The sequence below is a fragment of the Cydia splendana genome, chromosome 13, assembly GCF_910591565.1.
Source record: "Cydia splendana chromosome 13, ilCydSple1.2, whole genome shotgun sequence".
Lineage (NCBI taxonomy): Eukaryota > Metazoa > Arthropoda > Insecta > Lepidoptera > Tortricidae > Cydia > Cydia splendana.
The window spans coordinates 5700970-5723020 of record NC_085972.1 but is presented as its reverse complement, the minus strand read 5'-3'; the positions used below and the strand labels follow the sequence as shown (position 1 = coordinate 5723020).

The 22051-nt window shown below is 37.7% G+C and overlaps 1 protein-coding gene across 1 annotated transcript in view; it reads right to left on the bottom strand.

The window, feature by feature from the left end:
* LOC134796366 (WAS/WASL-interacting protein family member 3-like) overlaps positions 1 to 22051 on the bottom strand; it is a 35642-nt gene that overhangs the window by 10763 nt on the left and 2828 nt on the right. The window contains exon 2 of the mRNA XM_063768538.1: positions 17893 to 18146. Within this exon, the coding sequence (XP_063624608.1) occupies positions 17893 to 18146 (254 nt within the window). The remainder of the gene's footprint in view (positions 1 to 17892; positions 18147 to 22051) is intronic.

The window sequence follows — 22051 nt, the reverse complement described above, 5'->3', positions numbered from 1 at the left end:
ACTCACAATGATAATTGGTAGGTTTCGAAGGGATACCTAAGGTTGCAATGATACAATGCTATTGACTCACGAGGTAAATAAAGTGTGCCAAGTTTTCAAATAGGAACTGAGGGTCACAAATCTTAAGGTAAAGAAAACCACAAGGAAGGACAACCAGGCGAATTCTTCAAAATTATGGCATTTTGCATGCGAGATATACTATGTACTTAAATCGCTTGCGCTTGGCTCAATCGATGATCGTGATCGAAAATATGATATAAATAAATAAATAAAATAAATGTAGGTAATCCATTGCATTTCAGGGGTATTGCAATATTCTTAAATATAGGATTTTCTTGATGTGTTTTCGTATATAGAAATATAAATATTGTTAAATTCACCATGCATAGTTTGGTGAAGGTCCACTAACTCTAAAAAACATGAAAAAAACTAAAGCGTACAATTCATAACCCCAACATCTTAAAAGTATGGTATAGTTTTGGTAGGTATTATGTGTCATGACACTCATGACACTTCCATGAAACGGACAAGTCATAAGTTCCATACGTAATAATCCTAGAAATTACCGCCTATTCCACTTATCCCTACCGCGATATCCCCCCCAGTGGGGATACGTGGAATATTTTTCCATGTATTTCTACTAGTAGGGATACTTTTCCATCTATCCCTACTAATAGATGCCAAATGGATTTTTTTCCGCATATCCCTACCATTTTCCCCCTGGTAGGGATAAATGGATTTATATCCACCCGTACCTACTATTTTGGACAGGTGGATTTATTTCTATGTATACTCATTGGTTTCCCCCCCGGTGGGGATAGGTAGATTTTTTTTCACTTATCCCTACAACCTCGCTTTTTGGTAGGGATCGATGGAAACTTTTCCAATCATCTTAACCTGATTGTATTTTGGTAGGGATACATGGAAACTTTTCCAATTATCTTTGGCTGATTGTATTTTGGTAGGGATACATGGAAGTTTTAGCGCAGATCACTTTACATGTATCAATGTGTATTCTTCCTTCGAGCAGACATCTTTACCTGATTCTTATTTTGGTTGAAATACATGGAAACTTTTCCAATCATCTTTACCTGATTGTATTTTGGTAGGGATACATGGAAACTTTTCCAATCATCTTTGGCTGATTGTATTTTGGTAGGGATACATGGAAGTTTTAGCGCAGATCACTTTAAATGTATCAATGTGTATTCTTCCTTATTTAAATTTCATTCAGGTATAAATTTGAATGCTCTGAGACCGATCTCGGAGCATCACGGAGGATTGTTACTCCGCGGTATCGAGGAGCACGTTAATCCTCCTGGGTGATCTGCGCTGCCGTCCGCCGGTTTGCGCAGGCCTTAAACAGCTAGTAGCAGGGACTAGTGGAAGAAATTCCATATATCCCTACCAAACAGCAAGGTAGCAGGGACGAGTGGAAAAAAATCCATATAGGTATCCCTACCAACTAGCTACGTAGCAGGGACGAGTGGAAGAAATTCCATATATCCCTACCAAACAGCAAGGTAGCAGGGACAAGTGGAAGAAATTCCATATATCCCTACCAAACAGCTACGTAGCAGGGACGAGTGGAAGAAATTCCATGTATCCCTACCAAACGACAAGGTAGCTGGGACGAGTGGAAGAAATTCCATATATCCCTACCAAACAACAAGGCAGTAGGGATAGGTAAAAAAAAATCCACCTGTCCCCACCTGTGGAGAAAAAAAGAGGTTAACGTGGAAAAAAAGTTTTCTATCCCCACCAGGGGGGAAATCAATAGGTACACGTGGTTGAATTTGAATTTGAATTTTGAAAAGCGGAATAAATTCCATCTGGCCCTACCATTCAAAAATAGGGGGGATAGATGGACGACTTGATTCCATGTATCCCTACCAGTAGAAATAGATGGAAAAATATTCCACATATCCCCACTGGGGGGGATATCGCGGTAGGGATATGTGGAATAGGCGGAAATTACTTGTCACAGTCATAGAAAACTATACTAGACAAGACTCTACCCGCGACTTTGTCCGCGTAGTCATAAACTAATTGAAACTTTTGCTACTGATTTTAATAAATAATAATTTAAAAAAAGCTTTCAGGTTACATCACCATAATTTAAAATTCGGACCGAAACCAGTACATCGCAAGGTTAATTTCCAAGTAAATGTTGACTTGAAATGTCACTATTTAATTTAATAGCCCGGGTGAACAAGCTTAAGCGTTCATGTGACAAACTGCATTCATATAATATATCTGCAATTGAGTAGCTTAACTTCAAACTCGCGTAAATCCATCTGTCAGATTATGCGATTTTGGTATTAAGAAAAGGTAATAGGGTAGATATTTGCTGAGAGGGTCGAATGGATTTACCCGAGTTTGAAGTTAAGCGACACCGCACTGAGAATAGCACAGACAACCGCCAGTTGGTCTGTGGCGGATAGCCATGCATACCCGGGATCGCGGATATCAATATTATTTAATAACAAAAAAGTATCGATGAGAAAGACACAGATAACAAAGATAACAAAAAAGACGATCTAAATTCAGTAATTGCAAATGCGATACAGAGTTAGCTTGGTCCGGCACATATACTCGTACCTACATGATACAGCCATGATATAAACGCACACGGAGCCAACGTCATTCCCATTAACATACAAATTCATGGCTCTTTCTTGGCACACGTCGACCCGAACTATTCACAACACTTACTAAACAATAGTATTATGTTGACCAGTTATAATGAGACCTTGAATATCAAGACAACTGTGCCTAATAGAAAATCATTCTTATTGTTGTTTGCCAAAGGTTAGCGCATGGCAAAGCTTTGTGAACATCAGACCTGAGCCAAACAAAAGTCCGCTTTTCAGATCGAAAACGTACTATGTGCTAAAGAATTTGCATATATAATATTACTTTCGTGTAAGGAGTTAAGTTAATGATACTAGCAAGAGTTCATGGTGAAAGCCCTTTTGGTAAATAACGACACATTGTTAGGTTACTATTTGTCAGACTCGCGGCAGTTAAGGCAGTATTTCCGTGAAAATCGCTTAATTTACTTAAATTTATTTGGTAATCAGTCTTGTGTTTAATATGTAGGCAGTATTTCCGTACAAATCACTCAATATAGTTAAGGTGCCATTTATTTAATAGGTAAGACGATTTATGCGCGTTTTTGTGATCTTATATAAGAACTAAGTACCTATCAAGACTCTCTCGAACCCCCCTGTAAGAGAAATACTCATAATCAGTCTTGTGTTTAATATGTAGGCAGTATTTCCGTACAAATCACTCAATATAGTTAAAGCGCCATTTGTTTCATAGGTAAGACGATTTATGCGCATTTTTGTGATCTTACGTAAGAACTAAGTACCTATCAAGACTCCCTCGAACCCCCCTGTAAGAGAAATAGGACCTGGTCTACCCCCCTGGCCCCTAAATTGTCTTAGATACGTAATGGATGAATAGCGCCTAAGTGTACTTAGGTTTGTCTTTACACGAGTTCGTAGCAATAGTTTTGATCCTTTAGCTAGCACGAGTTGCGTTCTTGCACGCTAGTCCACACTTGAAGTCGCGCTAGATGTATGGACTTATGGAGTCGCGCGCGAGAACGCAACTCATGCTAAGTCTGATAAACTTCGTGCAAAACGGGGACTGCCACAGTGGTATATCAGTATATCACTCAATTGTTAAAGAGTTTGTTTTGTTAGGAGTTGTGTTTATAGCAACTGCATGACATTTGGGACTCTGCAAGCGCGATGTAGAAGATGTATGACGCTTCATTGGCTATTATTCTAATGTCATCTGTTAGAATCTTGTGGCATGACGTTGAGAATTTGAGAGACACAAAGGAGATGCCATACATCTATTCTTCTAGAGACAAGGCCCTACCAATAGAGAGATGTCATCAACCATACAATTCCATTGTTCCATGTAAGCTATCGTATAAAATCGCGATCATCTCGCGAATGAATCATTGTGCATTAATATTCAGGGCCGCCAGCAATGACTAATATTTATCGTCGCTCGAAAAACAATGTCTTTGTAATGACAATCCTAGTAGTACTAGTCACCAAACACCTTATACGACGGGTGCTTACTGCTTAGATTCGCCATACGATATGTTCAACGGAAAATAGTAGTTTTTAGGGTTCCATACCCAAAGGGTAAAAACGGGACCCTACTACTAAGACTCCACTGTCCGTCTGTCTGTCTGTCACCAGGCTGTATCACATGAACCGTGACAGTTAGACAGTTGAATTTTTTACAGATGATGTATTTATGTTGCCGCTATAACAACAAATATTTAGTATTTGTTGTTATAGCGGCACGATACGGAATCCTCTCTGGGCGAGTCCGACTCGCACTTGTCCGATTTTTTATATTGAATTTTTACTCGTTTTAATCAAGGATAATTGCCACGAATAAATTCGCTTGCCATAAGGATGCTGACAGGTTATTCGTATGAAGATCCAAGCAAATTTCGTCCTTACGCCCCTTACGGTAAGCGACAATGTGGTACCCTTTGCTTGAAAACGTCACATATTTGCACGGGCAGACTCCAACCAAAACCTTAAAACATTAAAGGGGCCCACAGATTACCAGTTCGGCGGACGATATCATCAGCCTGTCAGTTGTACGTTGTTCGAAACTGTCACCTACGATTAACTGACAGGCTGATATCGTTCGGCGAACTGGTAATCTGTGGGCCCCTTAAATCGACTCGACAGATAATAATCACAAAAACATGTCTAATTTTCATTTATTTTCAGTAAAATAGCTAATGATGCAGCCGTGGAATCTGATGAGTAAAATTTTACACTGAAAGTTTTTTTTTTTCAGACACAGCTATACGTTTAACCAAGCATCTCGCTCGCCGGTAACAAGCATAAGCGACCAATAAAACTCATTATTTCATAAACGAACATGAATTAAATAAGTTACATTTAAGAGGAGGTCGATACCGGAGCCTCGAAATCGAAGTTTTCGGATTGGCATATCGCCAGGTCACGTTTACCCTTAACAAAGGCATGGCAATTAGTGCACTGCACACAACCGGATTGCGTTGAATATAAATTTCGTTATTTACCTCTCTATCGCTCTTGCCTATTCGAGCGGTAGAGAGAAATAGACTAACGTACCAAGAGTAGGCTCTCAGTTCATAGCGTCAGTAGCGTGCCATCCTAGTCGCTATTCTAGGAATCCGATTTGATCGGATGGTATTCCATGATTTGACTTAAAAATACAGTGCCAAATAAAGCCTCGGCTTAAAACTTTTTCAGAAAAATCGAATGGGTATAGCAAAGATGGGTAGCGTTAGTAAGATAGTGTTTTTAGAGCTCCGTACAAAACTTTGTTCACGGAGCTCTTATTTTTTTAAATTTCTGAATGCATGCAGATTACTGGAAATGATGCGGAATTAAACGTTCTATTTACTATTCGATGTAATAAACAAAAGTAGCAATACTTGCAATTTAAGGTCTCTTATGTCTCACAACCGTGTTGCCAACCGTAATACTATTTATATAGTATTGTACTATATTTTGGCTCTCTGTACTATATACTTTTGGAAAAATACTATATAATATATAGTACGCTAAAATACTATATTTCCGATTAAACGTATATTAGACTCATGTTTAGTATTTTATCTAAAAGTACTATATTTTTTTTAAATGTACTATATTTTTGATGCCTTATTCTGGAAAATACTATATTCCACCAAAAAAAAGTTGGCAACCCTACTCACACGAGACGACGCCCAGGATCGCGCAAAGTGGAGGAAAGCAAGCAGGAAAGCGGACCCTGGCAAAGGCCGGGATAACGTTAGGTAGAAGATGTGTGGCAGTAGATCTAGAGTCGGACCAAGAAAAGTCTGCAGCGGTTTTGATAGCCCACGCAGTGCACGTGTTATTTATACGTCATAATTTCATAGAAGTTTGACGTTTAAAATAACACTTTCGCTGCGTGGGCTATCAAATCCGCTGCAGATTTTTCTTGGTCCGACCCTATACTACATAGTTCGTTTTTTTCAGCATTAGAAATAAGGTAAACAATCTTGATGTGTCTTTTAATTGAAAAACACATTTTAAAAATAGGTTACGGCAAATATGTAACAATTATGAATCTAAATATCTGGGGGACCGAGCTTTGCTCGGAAAACATATAATAACTCAAAAATGCGCGTTTTGCCAGTGATAAGACCTAGCTAGATCGATTTATCGCCCCCAAAAACCCCCATATAGCAAATTTCATCGAAATTGTCAGAGCCGTTTCCGAGATCCCCAAAATATATAAACATACATATAAATAAATAAATAAACAAGAATTGCTCGTTTAAAGGTATTAGATACGATAATTTATATTCTTCTGCTTTCATAAGTAATAGTTATTGATTTTTAAAAAGCGTTTTTCAATTAAAAGACATGTCAAGATCGCTTACCTTCTTTCAAGTTCTTTCTAATGCTAAAAAAAAGAACTATAGTGAACCGAACCAATGTGTTTCGTTTCATGTTTTGCCGTAATAAATTGTTATCGGAACTGCATATGCATAAAACACAAGTTGGTGCAGGGCCAGAATCGAACACGAGACGCTAGTATTGCCTTGTCTGGGGTCGGGTATTATGTGCCATTCATGTACAGTCAGACTTTTTTATTTTTAAGCCATTTCGTACCTTGTTACAGTAACTTACTCGGTATGAAACTGGGATAAGTTATGAGTTACGTTTTCACTGTGATAAATTACTAAGGCCCACTTGCACCATTCCACTAACCCGGGGTTAACCGGTTAAACCTGGAGTTGCCATGGTTACCCGTACAATTTGACACTAGTTTAACGGTTTAACCGCTTAACCCCAGGTTAGTGGGATGGTGCAAGTAGGCCTAAGTGGCCTGGAAGTCAAATTTGGTTGACAGTATAGTCGTAATATAGTAGAAAATTCGTAAGTATAAATAATTCCCTGCACATAAAAGTAAGCCGGATTGCCAAGCCAATAGTTTTGCTGACTGTACCATGCCATAAAAGTGCCAAATGGTTTTCCGGCGTATTAAAGTTTTGTTATAATGGAGAAATACAGAAAGTATATAATTACAAGAGGAAGGGAAATTGTGATTACAAATAAAGGTGCCTTTAAAATAAATGATAAAATTATAATTGTACAAATAATAGGGTCTACTCTACTCGTATAGTGTATAAGTGACTTCCAAATACACAAAACATCTAGATTATTTTCTTCAGAGTAAGGTACCTAATATTTGTAATCGTGATCGTACAATAGGCTGGTTATATGCTATAAACTCCATAAAGCTTTTTCTCGCAAGCAAGTTCGGCCGAAAGGTTCGGCAATTTTTTGGCCGAAATCGACCCTTCGGTTGAAACATGATTTTTATTCCGAAACCGAAACATCGGTCGAGCTATTGTTTAAAGGGGCCCACTGATTAACAGTCCGCCGGACGGTATCGGCCTGTCAGTTAGGACAAAATTTTGACAGTTCCGAACAACTGACAGGCCGATACCGTCCGGCGGACTGTTAATCAGTGGGCCCCTTAAGTCCCACTGGAGTTTTATACAAGTTACAAGTGTAGTTAAAAACGTCGGCTGATATACAACGCGACCGCGTTAAACTCATAACTGGACAAGTAATTATCCTAATTTCTTAAGCGAGGACTCAAACGATTAAAAAGTGTCAAAAATGAGTCAGACCGTTAACGACTTGAATTCGGGTGTGAAGACATCTGTTTTAGCGTTAGTCGTTAAACAACAATGCCGTATCATCGTTATCAACAAAGACGAAAATAACGTATCAGATAAACACAGCTGTTGTTAAAAAGTAATGAAATACACGGCTACCATGTCAGTTAGAATAGTCTTCTTCTTCTTCTTCAACCTAGCGTTTTCCCGGCCTAGCGCCAGGGTCCGCTTTCCTGCTCAATCTTCTCCAATTTGCCCGGTCTTCGGCATCCTCAGGTGTGAGATTGTTCTATAGCAGGGGTCACCAAATGGCGGACCGCGGTCCGGATGCGGACCGCCGACCTATATAATTATAATACATATTTAATAAACTCAAGTAGAAACCGACCGCGATGGTCACATTATTTTAAAAAATCGGACCCCTGAAGAAACTAATTGGTGACCCCTGTTCTATAGAATAGTATAATCTAAAATTATTTCTATTCTTTCTACTAACACGATATGAAGTATGCAGCATCTCGCGTATTTTCCTAATCTTATCACGCGTTCCGGCGTAGTAATACCTACTTAAGTAACTGATAATAAAGTGACGTGCAAGCATTTACTAATCGTTTCATAATCCGCAAATAATGTGCAGACAAAGAAAACCAATACTATGTTGAGTGTTCTCTTAATAATTTCCTGTCAAAAAATGTCACAGAATAGTAGTTTGTGTTACAAGGGATCAAAATGATATATTTCCGTCAAGGGCGTACATTGAATCCTGAATGAAGCGATGGATTCTAAAGTAGAATCCTGACTAATCCTGAGCGTAATGAGGAATTCAAGTGTTAACGCCCAAGAGGAAATAATTTTGATACCGTGTGACGCATACTGCTTTTCACATCAACTATGAGGAAAATAAAAAATAAATAAATAAGGAAATTATCATGTATCAAAACACAATACACTATAAAAAAATTGTATGTAAAAATGAAAAAAAAAATGTGTCCTAGAACAGAAAATTCTTTGATCCCTCCTAGCAGGGAAGAAAAGTGCCACTTTGATCCCTCCTAGCGGGGAAGAAAAAGCCCTTTTTCGAATAGGTGATGTGAAAAACATTTTTTCATGGGGGCCTACTGTGAATTTTAAACCTAAATTTCGTTATCTGTCTATTACTCAAATATACAAAAGCGATAGAGAAGTAAAGCTAACGATATTTCGATTTTGATATCCGCGGTAGGCCCTCTGTGCTGTTTTGAAGTTCTACAAAACTTCGGAAAAATTTATGATAATAATAACATTGATAACACAGGAATTAATGTCCCTATCTACATAATGTCTCCATAGAAAAGCTTAGAGGACAGTAAAACTCTCGATTATCGATCTTTTATCAATTTGTAGACAAAGCGTAATGTCACAGTTTCAAAATCAGTGAACTGATTGAAATCTAGTGGGTTAATGGCGCCATGCTATTTCATCCCACGCCTTTTATTAAGTAAGATCTGTGCGGGAGTTCACATAATTATGGTATTGAGTGGGTATTGACAGCTGACATACAATAACTAGGTACATTTGCTATCAAAATATTGACAGTTTAATAAATAAGGGTGCACGGATAGTAAATGTGCAAAAAAATCCAATAGGATGATATTCCACCTATCCAATTTCTTTGTCCAGTACCACCCTTAGGGCAATGCCTATAGTACAAGGGTTACATTGGGCTGAGGGGGCACATGATCACTTTCAATGGGCACATGAAATTCAATGAGTGCCTACTTACAAAATGCACTGAGAGAAAAGGATAACAAAAACACACTTAGAATTACAAAAATAAACTTAATCCGGGGACAAGGAGAGTCAACTAATAGGAACAAATTGACTTTTGCAATTTCTATTAGTTCTTGCAATTTCTATTATCTGTTTGTTGATATTAGATTTAGGATTACTGAGCTGTTTGTAGAAATAAATAAACTTTACAGAAATAGTGAAACGTCTATAATTATTACTAAACTTCATTTTTTCCCCCAGTACAGAACTGTTTTTTAATTCCTGGTTTAGTTTACTAATGATTTTTCTCTCAGTGTGGAAGTGTGACGTTTACACAATAAATGTGTAATGCGAACTACCTGCAAGTCGACACTCCGTTGTCAACCGTCATGGCGAGCGGACAGGTCGCAAAGCACACGACACACGACTGACAGACTGAGTTTTATTTACCACCTTGTAATACAACGGAACCTAGACGTCACAGGAAGAATTTCCATGTTAGGTTCAAAATTTCAGAAAAGTCGATATCAACCAACACGGAAAGTCGTAGTCAAAGTTGATTCAAAACAAAAACAAGCATCTCAACTCCCACATACGAGTAGGTAAAGTCGGTGCAGAAACTGGGGAACTGGGGTATCGCGGGGCTAATCGTATACCGAGTTTAGGTACTAACATGCTCTAAGATAGGTGTGTTTACATTTATCCAGGGGGGCCAAGACGACAATCGTTGGTAGAAAACGACAATCGAAACTTAAATACTGCATGGAAATCGTCAGGTGACTTTTCCTAGCACCTGTCATACCGATACGTTTTTAAGGTTCCATACCCAAAGGGTAAAAACGGGACGGGACGGTTTTCGATTGTAAACATTCGTACTATGTTGAATATTCATATTTATTTCACATGGCAATAAATGTGTAACTAAATTTTGTTTGTTAACCGCCAAACGACAAACATTACGACCTATGACCGTTAAGACAATCAGATTGTTATCTGGTTATCTTAAATGATACTTAAACAGCTCGTAATAAAGTCCATTATGCTTTAATAGCGTTCCACTAGATACGAGATTGCGATAATCAGTTCTCTGGTAATTATTTTTAATTAGCTTTACCGGTTTAGATGCTACGGCGAAACAAAGGCGATGTGAACGCTCTTATTTCGTTTCTATAGAAACTATAATAGAATGAATGAGCTGCATTTTGACCATGGTTTCGTTATTAAGTTGGTGACGTAACTACCACACAGTCGTAATAAAGAAACTTCATTTTGTTTGACGACGGTTCTTTATTGGCATTTGACGGATTTCATTTGGTAGGAGGGGTTTTAGGAACTATTTATTTTTAATTAAGGGAAAATAAGAGAATCCTTCGACAAATTCGTGCTTTGAATTCGACAGCTAAAATAGATGGAGCTGTACGGCTCCGACTATTATGCTATGCAGTAACACTGGTTGTCAAATTTTATACGTTTGGCAATTCAGTTGCCACAAAATATATGGCACTGTACGGCTCAGCCGGCACAGATGGGAATAGGCGCTTCATACAAATTATTCCAGTTTGTCCCAGCCTCATGTATGGCGGCGGTCACGTGAGGCGTGGACTAATGGGAATACAATACACACACTAATAGAAGATGGCTTCTTCAGCTGTCAAATTCTTACACAAGCTATGTCGCTTATCACATTAGTAAAAAAACAATAGTTTAACCGTTTGTGGTACGTTTTAATTATGCTTATATTTTGACGCATGCAAACTAGTATATTTATTAGTCACTATTAGTATGTAATTATTGAGTACAAAATACAAATTAGTCGTAAACTCCGTACAATACAAGAAACCAGGAAGATGCATCACCGCCTTAGACATAAAGTAAGAATAGTCATAAATTCATAATGATTTATACCTAGAAATCAATTTACGTAAAATATACGTCAATAGTATAAATAAAATAATAGAATACAAAGTACGTGTGGTTTACGGACAATGGTAAATTTACTTTTCCTTCCTATAAAATGGCAGCTGTACTAAAAAAAATAAACACATCTCAATATGATAAATAAAATAATTATATCTCGATGAAATAAGGATAGGTATTAAAATATGAAATCCTTGGATTTATAGGTATAATGTGATGTATGCTGAAGCCCATTCCTGGCTTAGCTGTAAGAAATCGGTGCTATATTTGTACTGCTTTCTAGATAGGAAATATTACGCAAAACTCTGCCGATTCTGCGTAGAGGGGGCCACTAGCAAAAACTGAGCGCCTGTCGCGAAACACGAAAATCGAAATTTCGTTATTTGGCTCTCTATCACTTTTGTATATTCGAGCGATAGAGAGGCAGATGACGAAATTTCAATTTTCACATCTCGCGGTAGGCTCTCTGTAAACAAACCGCTTTGGGGGTTGTTCATTAATCACGTCATACACTTATGGCGTTTTTGATCCTCCCCTATGATATTTGGTGATATTTCCAGGACCTACGACGTTTGCTCCTGCAACTCCGCGCCAATCAGGAAGAGGTACCATGGTCGCATTCTTATCACCTGTCATAATGCCATGCGTCACTTTCACACTTACATATTTGTTAGAACGTGACAGTCATGGTGACAAATGATAAAGAGCCGACCATCTTAGCTCTACAGGAAGAGGTACTATGTCAATACTATACCGACAAATTAGGAAAAGGCCTAAACTGCTGAAGTTTGTATTGCAGTGTGCCTCATTATACCAGTCTTTAAGCACTTGACATATAGAATATCCAAATATCCATACCGCATTTGGTATTAGATTTAGTAATTATAACATACAATACCCTTCTAACTTCTGGGAACATACCTAAGTAATTATTAGTCGCAGAAAAATAAAACATACCCTAGTTATCAATGAATATTCAGGTGTCCACATTTTGAACAAACCACAGTGTAAATCAATTAAAACACAATCGCGCAAATACTAATTACATGTTATACTAAAAAAAGTCAAAGGCACAATGTGAGATATAAATAATCGTCGATAACATAAAGATGGTAATTAGCATTTAGTGTATTTTATTTTCCTACTTATAGGCGGTGGGCGCAATGACTAAAACAGCGAAATACATAGATAACCGTATCTGTCGATAAAGAAAGATAGTCATGTGTTTTGTGACAGATATAGTGAAAGACGATAATTTTTTGGATGATTTCAAACACATTTCTACAATTTCAAACTAGGACATCGCTGTTCCCCAGTTGTCATCGTTGGACACTGACCAGCAAGAGTATTTAAAAATTTAAAAATATTTTAACCCACCAGTACGGATATGATCGTCGTTCTTGTCTACGTGACAGCGTGATAAAACGGTGTCCGTCGCTTTCTATCCCACGGTGTTAAAAAATGACAGTTATTTTATCATGTGGATAAAGATGGATAAAGCTATCCATAATACGCCGGCTGGCTGACAGTTCAAAAATGTTAATCGGATGTCAGTCTTACTGATTGGATATAGAACACAAGTTTGCAGTCGTATGTGGGAAATATATCTCCCTCAGCCTGGTCAAAATAACAAGGTATAACGCAATCACATCACAACTCACTCCATGTCATTTTATCGCACAAAACGACGTCCAGTAAGATATTGAAAATGATGAAATTACAATATTTACAAGAATAATAATGCACGTTGCAATCCATATTTCCATTTTTATACCAGGTAATCGATCCCCGTAACCTACGCGTTGTCGACCCTAACGACAGCAGTTTAACATAAAATTTTGAGCGCTTCCTTGCAAGATTTTATTGTAGGTGAATGTGCTTATCTTTGATATTATACAAAGAGTACCTACACGTGCATTTTTCTTAAACAGATAAATGCAAGGTTATATCGAAAGCCCAAACTCCCACAGAGTGAGGATGACGCCACACTCCCGCTAAGGATATTTTTGCGTTTTCGACCGTGTGTGGGCGAACTTGAACTCTTTCGTGCGTTCGGATATAATCATTTTAATTTACGATCGGTGGCTTATGTTAATGATTTTTCAAGTTCTGTTTCGATGACAATAGATATTACGTAATATGTAAGCAAATTAGATACTATTTGATTAAGTTTTCGTTTTCACATCGGTATTCAAAATTAACCGCAGCTTTTAATCAATGAAAAATTTAAAGATGCTAAATTAGCGGCTTATTTAGACTGCTTTTTAAATACGTATCTGCATACTACAGTAATATTTATATATTATATTAACGACTTACATTACTTAATTATATACTGATTCTTTGTCGAATTACGCATTGCGTAATTTTTAACACATTAGGTATATCTAAATAAGATAATACAATATTAGTAGGTATACCGATTTCAGATCTAGCGGTTAAATGATTTAAAATTCTTACTAGAATGAATTTCTTCTTAGAATGTTTACAAGCAACAACTTTTAGTGCTAATAAAATCTATTTTCTAAACAGTAAAGTAGAGCATTCCTACTGTTTCAAACAAAATGCACAGAATGATCTCCGGTTTTCACTTGATTCTGGAATTTTATACACGTCGCACATAGGGGTAAATTCACGATCTACGGGGCCAAAATTATTTTTGCGGGTTTTTGTATTTTTTAACGTTTTACGAAGTTGAAACAACTGTTTCATGATAAAAAATTTTAATTTATAGGGTAATTTTTTCAAAATTCTACTGATATGTAAAATTTCGACATCTGCACAAAAGAGGAAAAAATTAAAAATATAGTAAAATGTGTATAATAATTTATTACTGAAATAAAATCAGTTGCCATATTAAGCTACAGTCTCTGCTATGATGTTTTCTTCTTCGCTTCCGGAAGAGCACTCTGGGTTCGGATCGGCAGGCAATAGCAATTCTATCGTTTCTGTCAGGAAAGTACTGTGCTTTCTTTTTTTACTTTTCTCCTGCAGCTCAGTAAGGGGTCGGAACTCAAAAGTAAGCGATTCAAAATATCCGTGTTGCAGCTTTCTTTCGTAAACTTCCTTGCGAAATCAAGTCGATAAGATCGGAAATGCTTGTTACGCGCTTCTGCAGCTTCTTCAGTGAGCTGTCCAATGGGTAGTAACGCATTTTTTTATAATAACAGCACCATGGACTAGTATCTTATGCATCGTGGGCGTCATGGGATGCCATCCGTATAATTTGACATATAGTTCTCCTGTTTCCTTTGCGTAACTGTCGTATTTTTCAGAGTCAATTTTGTGGCAGCTTGATATCGTCTCTAAAATTAGTTTTAATCTATATATCAGCTCGTAACTGATTCCAGTTATATCTGATGCTAATTTTGGATCATCAAAAAACCTTCTGCTGGTGTTTCCATCATTCGTGTTGCCGAAATTTGCCTTTGGCATATCTACAAACAACGGACTTTCAGCAACGGGAATCGCGAAAGAGCCTTCTAGCCAAGAATTATTGTTTTTTATGAATCTGTCTTCTTTATACTGAGCTTTACTCCATCTAGTCTTAAATTCTGACTTGAAATAAGCAAAATTGCTTTTAAATAATTCTATTTGCTCATTAGTGCAGCCTTCACTAGAAAAAAGTTGATCTCTTAAGGAACACAGTTTTTCTTCCAATGTAGGTAAATTTTTACTTTTGAAGAGATAAAATATGTGTTTTCTAGTCACGATCTTCATTTCTGACGTATTTGGTACATCTAAAACAAATAAACATGTCGATTAAACTCAATACAAAAAAAAGTTTATTTTTGAGTAAAATGGCGGATTATTTTTAAAGTATAAAAATTATGATTTGGCGGAAGCATGCGGAAAGTCTTTTTTTAAATTATAATAACCAAAGCAATAGACTATAACATGTCGTTAACAATTCTGCTCGATCTCACCCTATTGTATTACTTATTAACGAGTGAAGTTTTTTTTTTGCGAAAAATGACGCTCAAAAACAGTCTCTCTTTCAGAGCATTAACCTAGCCTCAAAAACAAATAAATAAAGCATATTTTTATTTTTGCTTATAAATTACTAACCTGCTGTTTCAGAATCCATGATTTTTTTCACTCTTGATCTCTTAAAAACAATAAACCACACCGTCAAAGTTTTGCTTTTCTAAGAGCGCCGAGAACAAGTAACATACACGAAGTGACACGATCAAATTCCGACTGACGTGAAACGAATTAGAAAGTGCATACGAGGGTGGGAGGGGTTGTTATCTAGCCTCTAAAGGGTCCTCTACCGCAGGTAGCTGTTATCGCAGAGGTATTTATTGTTTTGATAAATCGACTTTTGGCCGCGTAGATCGTGAATTTACCCCGTAGTGCGTCGCGCTTTCAAAGGCTTAATTTAAACGAAATCTCACAAAGGCGCATTTTTGAGCATTTTAAACAACACATACCTATATTTCATTCTTAGTAGTTTATTACATGGAGATTTGGAGATTCGTGTTGATAATTTTGATTAGAATGGTTCAATTTCTATTCATTTTACAAAACCACCAAGAGTTTGCTTGGAATTTGAAATTGACGTATATCGTACGACAACTAGAAGACGTGAAAAGTCGTCAATTATCGAAAACTAACTGACAAAAACAATCATATTTCTATCATGCATATCATAATCAATATTCATCCTCATTATCAATATCATCATATCAGCCGATACCCCCCGCAACTGGACCTAGGCCAAGTTCTTTGAATTCTTAATCAGTTCGTCCACCTAATTGGAGGCCTTCTCTTTCATCATTATGTATTTTTACTCTCCACAACAGACCGATTGAATCAGTTAAAAATAAACTTTATTGTAAGACTGATGTATAGTGACCGCGATCACTATCGTTATATAAACACGCACGATGTAATAAAACATAATATTTGCATATGCGTCCGTTGATTAGGGCTTCCAAATACCGGACTTCTCACAATAACGGTATTAATACCGAAACTGTCTTCATCAATACCGGGATCCCGGGATCCCGGTATTGAATATGAATCGCTTAAAAAAATATAGTTTTATGAAAAAGGGTTACTGTTACACCAGATATGTCCTAACAGCTTTTAGAACATTACACAATCAATGTCGTCATCTGCATTAATTTTATTTCACACTCCAGGTTGGCAATAATTTTATCCAACTTCACCAGTCACATTTTTAGTCCAACAACCCACCAGCCAACTTTTTTTCAAATTTCCGCCTAAATTAATTTGCCATTACTACAGTTCCTTGTTCCTTGCTCTTTTCTTTTACATTTTTGATAAAATTTTAAGAACTATATTAATGTCACTGTGAGGATTCATCCACCACCAACCACCAAATATTTATCTGACGCACAGGCAACGATCTTATTTCAAATATAAAATAAGGGCTAGGTGCAAGTTAGATGCGTCTGACGTGTAGTACCTAAGCTTTTGATACAGCCGAAAATGACCATTCTAATGGATATAAAGGGTTTATTTATACTGCAAATGTCCCTTGTTTTTGAAAATACCGGGATCCCGGTATTGAAAAATACGTTTAGAAAGACGGGATCCCGGTATTGAAAGCCCTACCGTTGATATCGCACCTGAATGCACTCGTATTCATTGCTGAGGCCCTACCAAAAACCTCGCTATCGCTCGCATACCTATGCAAGATAGCGATTTAGCTAAATACTTTAAATATAGATCTTGTTCAGTTACAAACTAACACGGGGCGTTTAAATATAAACCACTTGCACAATGTCAATCGTTCGATATCACCCGTAGAATGCACAGGAGAGGCCTAAAATAAGCTTGCAACTTTAAACCTTAAGCCCAGACTATAAGGTCCTATAAAAGGATATTAGGATGATTGTAATCTCGATTTGGACGCTCCTGGGAGCTTCGCGGGATTGTAAACACTTCATACGGTGTTTAGTGGTAATAGGACTTATGTTATTGTAATTAGAAATAAGCTTTAAGTACATTCTAGTAAGATTCATTGTTGTCGGGATGATCAGATCTTGGGAGGCAGTAGTAAGGGGTAAAAAACTGTTTTTACTTTTCTGTGAAATTGGTCCGTTCGGCGTACGTATGTCGAGGATCAAGAGCTATGTAAATCTCAGTTTACATTTGAAGACAAATCTCTCAATAATCCCTTTTTTATTGCTCTAAATTGTAGATGTGCTTGTCAGCTGTATTAGCTGTACTTTTAATTTATCGACGGTTACAAAACGACACTAGCATGATTGAAGAAAAGTTGATTAGTGGGAATCTAATGCACAGTAAACGGTTTTCAATTAATTTTGAAATCGTATTTACAGACTTTATTTGCACGTCCTTGGCATTAAATGGGTTAAGCTTGCATGGGTTTATTTCGATGATTATTGTATGTAAAACAATAATCATCGAAAGCGGCGATAGCGATAGCCGGTCGCATTTTTATCGCCTGTCGTGTCATCCGTCACTTTCGCACTTACGGCATGGACGATAAAGAAACGACCATCTTAGCCCTACAGTCCTGCTAAAAGCTAGAAACTTACCAAAGGCATCTGTTTCTGCACCGGCGGCTGCGGCGGCGGCCCCCGCGCCCTTGCCTCGCTCGGCTGTCTCTTCACCACCGGCCTCGGCGGGGCCTGGGACACCTGCGAGGCCTGCTGGTCCCTGGAGGCCAGGGCCTCCGATAAAGCTGCTGAGAGCGCGTTGACATTGCCAGGTTTGCGTTCTGGCGAGGTCTTGGGCTGGGGCGGGGGGAACCGCGGCGCTTCGGTTTTGATCTGACCGTTTGGTGTTGTTCCTGAAAAGATAGGGAGGTTATTATAAAAGGGTTTTTAATCGAGGATTTTGGATTGTTTGTTTTGGTTCCGTACTTTTTAGTATTTGGTGTTATAGAAAGAAGACATACATAATCTGTGAAAATCTCAATGTTCTAGCTATCACGGTTCATGAGATACAGCCTGGCGACAGACAGACGGGCGGACGGACGGACAGACGGACAGTGGAGTGTTAGTAATAGGGCCCTGTTTTTACCTTTTGGGTACGAAACCCTAAAAAGGGTTAAGGTCCCTAGTGTACGAGTAGGTAGGTAGTATAATAGTTTTGACCTGAGAAATACTGAGAATGTCATTTGGTTCCATTGGTTCCAGTAATTCTAAGCCAAAGCTTTTCTGAAAAGTCAATTCAAACAGATCAATATGTATACAATCAAAATAAAATTCACAACGAAAGGGCGTTTAACCTCTCATGGAATGTTCGAACGTCGTAAACGTAACGCATACAAATTCGCCGGTACATATTCGATAGTCTGCCCGTTCGTGAGCCCTACTGCAACGACATAAGACCCATCTATGGTCGGCTTTTTTTGCTGTTGGTACCAAACACAAGCAACACTTTTAACTGACCGATGGACACCGTAAGTGAACCTTATACCTTCGTAATACGGTTTACGAATGATCAGTGAACAATGTGTGATGGTACGCAGTCCTAATCGCATCCTCGCGCCCTACTTCATTGGCAACCGTCAGTTCCGTTGTGCTTTGCTGACCATTGATGAACTTTATATCTTTGGCTTAAGGTTTACAATTGTAAGTTAATAGTGCACGATGGTACGGAACAGTCGATTTTCACTTGCACTGCGGGAGGTTTCTAATGTTTAAAATTGGAACAAATTGTTTTGGCTCTCGGTAAACATTGGGACGATCATTTTGTTAGGGTTTTGTTGTTTATGTGTGTGTTTGCCATTTTAATATCTAGGGATCTATAGGGATATGATAACAGATAAGTTTCATGTTATTACGATTATGAGGTAGTCAGGTACCTACTAATAATTTTACGGCATGCAGTGCCTCATTGGAACTTCATGCTTACATACACATACAAACAAATCACTTATTTGCATTTACTTCTGAGAAGTTCTTTTTAATCCTAATAAAAAGAAACGCAATGTGTGTCCAGTTCATAGTTTTACTTGCGGCCCGCGAGCCTCCCTGGCTATTTTGTATGTCATATTTCGTCAGGTGACAAGCAAAACTCACTAATTACCACCACAAGTTCATATTAGCCATAGTGAACCATATTAGTACTAAAAGAAGGTCGATTTTTGTTTAACATTTTTTTAGTATAGTTGAATTATCGAGAAGATGGAATTGCATTTGTAGTGGTTGTATGCTGATAGTACAAGAAAATAGAAAATTCAAATATAGGATGCCTGTAAACAAACAATACTACTACATATGCAATTCCACGCTCTCGATGATTCAACTATAATAAGTGAGTTTTGCTTGTCACCTGACGATTTACAAAAGACAACGTCTGATAAAATCATAAATAGTAACAAAGTGCGGCCCGCGCCAACTTCGGTAACTACTACGTGGCCCTTGGCTGCTAAAAGGTTGCCGACCGCTGCTTTAGCCTGACGGGTCACCGTTTTGTGCCAGATGACATGGCCCAGGCGCATCCTAGCTAGCATCCTGCGTGCTGTGTGCCCCAGTTTACCGCAAATGATTAGTTCCGTTCGTACTATCGCCCACACTGTTAACTGTACATCGGTACCTTATGCCTTTGGTAATAAGGTCCACAAATGTACAGTTAGGAGTGTTGCTGTTTGTACTGCGGACGTACGCGACCTTTTACGCGACTGTTATAATTATGACAATATGAAATTTGTATGCAATTTTGCACTAAACCTAACTTTTTTTTTTCAATTATAAAATGTTGTGATAAAGGCCCATGACCTTGAGGTAATTTTTCTCGATAAATGAGATCTTATTTCGGAGCTTGAGTTTTAGTTAAAAAGGCAAAACCTTTTTCTTCATCTTAACCCATTAAAATAGTTATGTATCCATTCCATTCAAAGTTTGCTTTTACACTTCTTATTGTTGTTATGTTTCTTATGAGTCAAATGCAGATTTATTATGGCATGAAAAGGGTTCATCCACATATTACGTCACAGCAACAGCGGGGGTCATGCCAAGCCAAGTGTGACAGTACTTATTAGGGCCACTTGCACCATTCACTAACCCGGGGTTAAACGGATAAACCTGGAATTACCATGGTTACCAGTACAATTTGACACTTGGGTTAACGGTTTAAACGGTTAACCCCGGGTTAGTGGGATGGTGCAAGAGGCGCTTGAAAGCCTATCTTTTGAGGAGGGGGAGGGGGGCTAAAATCGAAATTTTGTGTGATGCAATTAATGAACGACCCCAAAAATGATGACATAGACATACCTACATGTCTTTTCAATAGAGGGGTGTTCAAATATTTGTGAGCACGTTAACATGTCCGATCCCAACCTCCTTATCAGATCCGCAGGATCTTGTAGAAATCTGGGCCCGTAACCAGTTTTATCCGTATTAATTCAGGTTACGTATTTAACGAACTGCCGTCGTATTGTATTTCATTAATTATAAGATTATACAAGAGACGAGTACACAGTAAAGACAACCAAGACTGATGGAACGCAAAGTATGGAACGTTTGCAATGTTGTCAATAACGTGAACTTCGGTAGCAAAGAGGTAAGATAGCGGGCTACAAAACCGCACCAATATATAATATCAAGTTTTGCTCGAAAACGAAACGAACGTTTGTACAAATTAATTACTGGCCACCCTATATATTTACCTATCAGGGGCTCTTCGGGTGTTATTTAAAGAAAAACATCATGTGGAAATAAGACTAATATCCTATATGGATCTGAGACCTCACTAACTGCGTCACGGGCGCTATCTACCACAATAATAAGGAACGCGCATTTTGCACAAGCACTTGTATTGTGGTTGACAGTCTATATTATTTACATATCTCGTATACGTAACATGTTATATCATACATGCTGTCACAAGTCCTGTTTGCCCAAAATCAAGATTTATCGTAAGTATTCGTTATTTATGTGCTTTTCGCTGGTAGGCACATGAAATACTTAATAGGTATTTTCGATTAACTTTTTAAAGTTGTTAAGTGTGTAAGAACATATTTCATTTGTTAGTCAAGCAATTATCAATTATTAACATTTATATTTTACTTTGGGAAAATTATAGGAAATATTAAAAGAAATGGGAAATAGTGTGAGAATGGGATGGAAGCCGTACTACAGTAAAATAATAGTGGTTTGATAAGGTCTACATTTTGGTACTAGTAATTTGAGGCTATTTAGCGATACCATAAGGATAACATGATATTTAAGGAAATTAACAATACCTCAAATGACCATATTGGGAATGAAATAATAATGCCTAATGTGATATTATGGTTTTCCATCAGTTTACCATATTACATTATAAAACCTTTATATGTGTTTACGAGTTATAAATATTATTAAATAAAAAAAATCTATTATACTTAGGCATATTTAATATGATGTAAGTACTTATAATAAAATGCTTCATATGTTTTAGTACAAAATGACGAGCTTTTTTAGGGTTCCGTACCCAAAGGGTAAAACGGGACCCTATTACTAAGACTCCGCTGTCCGTCCGTCCGTCCGTCCGTCTGTCACCAGGCTGTATCTCACGAACCGTGATAGTTGAAATTTTCACAGATGATGTATTTCTGTTGCCGCTATAACAACAAATACTAAAAACAGAATAAAATAAAGATTTAAGTGCGGCTCCCATACAACAAACGTGATTTTTGACCGAAGTTAAGCAACGTCGGGCGGGGTTGGTACTTGGATGGGTGACCGTTTGCATTTGCTGTTTTTT